Genomic DNA, 4917 nt, shown 5'->3' with positions numbered 1-4917 from the left:
AAAAGAAACGTTCCTGATTACACATATAAAGAAAAGCATCCTGGTAGCTGATTTGGTGAACGTTGTCAATTACAATGACACGTACGATGTGATCAGCACTCGGCCAGAAGCCCAGAACAGATGGATTGTCCTCTTGATCAAGCTCGCCGTCTTCGTCTGCTCTCGGCCGGATGCCATTTTTGTCTGCTGTTACCCCTTTGTTTGCTCTTGGCCGCTAGCTCAGATGGAATATCCTCCTCGTACCTGGTACTCTCCTCCGGCGGTCCGGCAATGCAGATCATCAGAGCCGACAGTAATTACGAGTTTACGACACTAGCTAGCAAGCGAGCGAGCTATACTCGTAGTCATGGCGCCGGTGGAGACGACGGCGGTGACGGTGGAGGAGGTGATGAGGGCGCCGCGGGCGGAGGGCCCGGCGACGGTGCTGGCCATCGGCACGGCAACGCCACACAACTGCGTGTCCCAGGCGGACTACGCGGACTACTACTTCCGCGTCACCAAGAGCGAGCACCTCGTCGACCTCAAGAAGAAGTTCAAGCGCATGTGTAAGCAGTTTCTTCTTTTTGTATATAAGCATGTTCTTCACCAATGCATGCAAAACGGCTACCACCCTCACTACACTCTTCACGGCCAAACACATGCAATGCCATGTGATTTCGAGAAATGGATGCTTTTGACATGTACCCCTTCAATTTAAACTAAAACCACGACGAGTAAATCGAAACGGAGGGAATATTAACGTTGAGTTGTGCAGGCGATAACTCGATGATCCGGAAGAGGTACATGCACCTGACCGAAGATATCATCCAGGAGAACCCAAACATTGGCTCGTTCATGGCGCCGTCGTTGGACGCGCGCCAGGACATCCTGGTCGCCGAGATCCCGAAGCTCGGGAAGGCGGCGGCGCAGAAGGCGATCAAGGAGTGGGGCCAGCCAAAGTGCAAGATCACCCACCTCGTGTTCTGCACCACCTCCGGCGTGGACATGCCGGGCGCCGACTACCAGCTGGTGAAGCTGCTTGGCCTCCGGCCGTCGGTGAGGCGCGTCATGCTGTACCAGCAGGGCTGCTACGCGGGAGGCACGGTGCTGCGCGTGGCCAAGGACCTCGCGGAGAACAACCGCGGCGCGCGCGTCCTCGTCGTCTGCTCGGAGATCATCGCCATGTGCTTCCGTGGGCCCTCGGAGGCCCACATTGACTCGCTGATCGGCCAGGCGCTCTTCGGAGACGGAGCCGCCGCGGTGATCGTCGGCGCCGACCCCGACGTCCCCATGGAGCGGCCGTTGTTCCAGCTGGTGTCGGCTAGCCAGACCATAGTGCCCGGCACGGATGGCTTCATCGAAGGCCAGCTCCGGGAGCTAGGGCTCACCTTCCAGCTCCACAAGGACGTGCCCCTGGCCATCTCGAAGAACATCGAGAGCGCGCTCGTAGCCGCCTTCGCGCCGCTAGGCATCAACGACTGGAACTCCATCTTCTGGGTGGCTCACCCTGGCGGGCCGACGATCCTAGACATGGTGGAGGCGGAGGCCAATCTCGACAAGAAGCGGATGCATGCCACCCGGCACGTCCTCTCCGAGTACGGCAACATGTCCAGCGCGTGCGTCCTCTTCATTTTGGACGAGATGCGTAAGCGCTCGGCCGAGGAAGGGCAAACCACCACCGGGGAGGGCTTGGAGTGGGGCGTGCTCTTCGGCTTCGGCCCTGGCCTCACCATCGAGACCGTCGTGCTCCACAACGTCCCCATCACTGCCCCATGAGGACAGTATCAAGTATCAACCAAACACAAGGCCCATCATTGGGATAGTTTGCCGATCGCCGATTGGACCGCTTCAGTTTTCTTGCCACGCTTTGGCATAGTTGGTCTTATATGGTTTGCTATTTGTCAACGTGCTTTTATGGGTGTTGATGTTGGTTGAGTGCATGCTAGCTATGCAGAGGTCGGGTGTGTATTTATTGTGTTTTGTATCTACTTGATGCTTCATTTGGAGTCAATAGAATGTATCCTTTGTCGAAAAACAGCATGTCCGAATTACGACTCTACAGTTTCATGTTAAGTGTGTGATTGTGAATTTAAAAGACGGAAGCGCTTAAGCCTAAGCCCCTGTTTGTTTGGGCTTTTGCTTTTGCTTTTGCAGCTTTTCCATTTTAGCAAAAAAAAGCCATAAATTTTCTAAATAGGGACTTTTTGCTTCGGCTTTTGACTTATGAATCAATATTGTTATATGATGATATAAGCCAAAATCTGAATTAAGAAACACTTATTTAAGAGGTTTTTTTGGCTTTTTACTAAAGTGAAAAAGCTGCAAAAGCAGAAGCAAAAAGCCGAACAAACAGGGCCTAAGTCGATCGAGAATTAACAATTTTTTGCTCCATGTATGCCTTATGGTTTGCATGTACTCCTTTGTTCTCTTTCCTCATGGACCTATTTTCGGATCAACATGGCAATGGGTACCCGCAAACCCAACGGGTAAAAGCCTTATTAGGGTAAGGGTTTGGCAAAGTTTAATACCCATGGGTTTATAATTGGGAAAAAATGTATCCATCGGGTAAGCCGGGTACGGGTAAGGGAAGGCAATACCCATACCCTCTACCCGCCTACCCGCATATTAGTACATCTTATAGGTATGTCCCCTATGTCATTCACTAAAAAAGAAAAACCCCAAGCCTAACCCAGCTACAGCCTGCACACAAAATGCCCTCCCCTCACCCACCCATTGCGTCGTCAGACAACAGAACACAATCACCATATCCCCGTCTCGCCTCGGCTGAAATGCTAAATATACATGCTGAAATGTTGTGTTTTACACACTGAAATGCTGAAATTATACACGTTACAATTTGAACTGAAAGGTGACCGAGAAATATTGGGACCGGTGCGGGTTTGGGCTAGCATTACACGCTACGGAACCCTGCGGGTGCCATGTTGATTTTTGGGCTTGCTAAATTGCTCTTGTTTTTTATTTTAACTTGTTGGCGGTCTACTAGCTAGAGACAGTCTTGGTGGATGTGCTTTTGACCCAGTGGCGTGAGCGTGGTGGCATTTCTTCGCAGATCCGAATTTGAATCTTGTGGGTGGCATTAATCATTTTGATTATTACAAGGATTGACCTGAATTTAGTGTCCCACATCTTCTTTCTTAATTAAAATATCCCGGGGCTCCTCTTCCCTTGATTTCCCCCCTAGAGACAATCTGCTAAATCGGTTAAGCTTTTTGATCATTAGCTATGGGTACCTTTTGCAAAGATTACACTCAAATGCCTCCTGTGATGACACATATGAGGCAACACATGTGCACCACTCCACTTGTCGTCATCAACGAGTTTTGGTGGACAAATCTAGGATGTGTGGGTGTTCTATATATACATATTTTTATATTCAAAATTCAATCTGAAATATCTTTCGATCCAAGCATCCAAACTTGATGGGTTTTTTCATTGTTGCATCCGCCACATCAATATCGTTAAAACTAGATCCAAGTTGATAGGTTTCGATGAACTTTTTTTGATGCAGCTTCTACTCCCCATGATAATGTACTTATACTTCCCACGTAGTGTACTACTAGTACTACTCTTTGTAGTGTATTTGTACTCACCCACGTGTAGTGCACCTATACTCCCTATGTAGCGTACTTATAATCCCCGCGGTTACCTGTGCTCCCACACATCACGAAATTGCACTTCTTGCATAGCGCACATGTGTACTCCCAGTGCAATGTACTCATTCTGGTCAAATGTACTCCTACGCGTAGCGTACATGTAAATCCCCTTTAGCATACATGTACCTCCTCCCGGGTAGTGAGTATGCACTAAGTACTAGTAGACGTACAATGAAGTGGACAGTACACACAAAAACTAAATATAAGGTAAAAGAAGACGAGAAAGCAAGTGTTAATAAAAAGACACCAAAGAGAAATGAAGAAACAGGAAAATAAACAGACAAAACCCATCACGGAGCGACACAAATGGTGTACTACAACATGGTGCCGCTTGCATGCCCCCCCGGCCCTCTCCCCACATGCGGAGGGTACCCATATGTGTTAAGTCCTATAAAAACTAGAAGAACATCCGTGCGTTGCAACGGGGCCACATTAACTTTAAGAGTTCAATATCAATTATGTTAATATTACATTTAATATTCTCATACATATCAAATGACATTGGCGACCTTTTTACCATCAAATTCTCACACACACTCTCTCCCTCCCTCCTCCTCACTCTCTCTCCCCTCTCTCCCTCTCTCTCTCTCTCTAACACACACATGTCCATCTTATTGGGTACGGGACCATAATCCATCTATTTCACACGCACACGCGCTAGTGCATAACAATATGGATTATAAAACAGGTTCAAGGTAGTAACAAAGATTCTTCTCATGCATTAATAAACAAATGTTCTGCACTGAAGACAAGATAACCAATTCCCAAAGTGCATCAGAGCATCACAGAACATTACTGGCAAGATAAATGCACGACGATACACCCGACTCATTTAATTAATATAATTAAATTATCAGTAAATTAGTCACCAAACTGCTCGGATGAACCGGAACAGAGCCAACATATATCATCCTAGACAAACGCAACATCAACCATTTACCTTGGTACTTTAGAGACCGACAGGAGGATGCATGTAGAAGCGCTTCTTGCCTGCGAATCCACAGTCAGAGAGAGAAATTGGAACCCATCCCCATCACCAACTGATAAAGAAAGCATGTAAGAAAATTGATATCGGGCCAACTTGGATCTTCGGTGATTGTCCGCCGGTATGGAGAATTTAGGAGGGTGGGTGCAGGGAGTGGCCTTGTGGATGATGGATGGAGGCGCGGAGGGATGTGGTCACCGGAAGGTCGAAAGCGGAGAGGGTCGGGCACGTTAGGTGGAGCCGGTGGTGCGCGACAACCAGAGGCGGCCCAATCGTGGG

The 4917-nt window shown here is 48.5% G+C and overlaps 1 protein-coding gene across 1 annotated transcript; it reads left to right on the top strand.

The window, feature by feature from the left end:
- The first annotated feature begins 346 nt into the window (after positions 1 to 346).
- Positions 347 to 1755, top strand: LOC123085598 (chalcone synthase 2-like). Its single transcript, XM_044507264.1, has 2 exons — positions 347 to 545; positions 755 to 1755. Exons 1-2 carry the CDS (start codon positions 347 to 349, stop codon positions 1753 to 1755), a joined length of 1200 nt encoding a protein of 399 aa, XP_044363199.1.
- The last annotated feature ends 3162 nt before the right edge of the window (positions 1756 to 4917 follow it).

This window comes from Triticum aestivum, chromosome 1B (assembly GCF_018294505.1).
Source record: "Triticum aestivum cultivar Chinese Spring chromosome 1B, IWGSC CS RefSeq v2.1, whole genome shotgun sequence".
NCBI classification, from domain to species: Eukaryota; Viridiplantae; Streptophyta; class Magnoliopsida; order Poales; family Poaceae; genus Triticum; species Triticum aestivum.
The sequence above is the reverse complement of the archived record's forward strand: the minus strand, read 5'-3'. Positions and strand labels throughout refer to the sequence as shown.

What these genes read in the sequence shown, in the direction of transcription:
- LOC123085598 (XM_044507264.1), top strand. Translation starts at nt 347, where the DNA reads ATGGCGCCGGTGGAGACGACGGCGGTGACGGTGGAGGAGGTGATGAGG. An exon ending in GAAGAAGTTCAAGCGCATGT is followed by an intron (nt 546 to 754) that starts GTAAGCAGTTTC and finishes TGAGTTGTGCAG; the next exon opens with GCGATAACTCGATGATCCGG.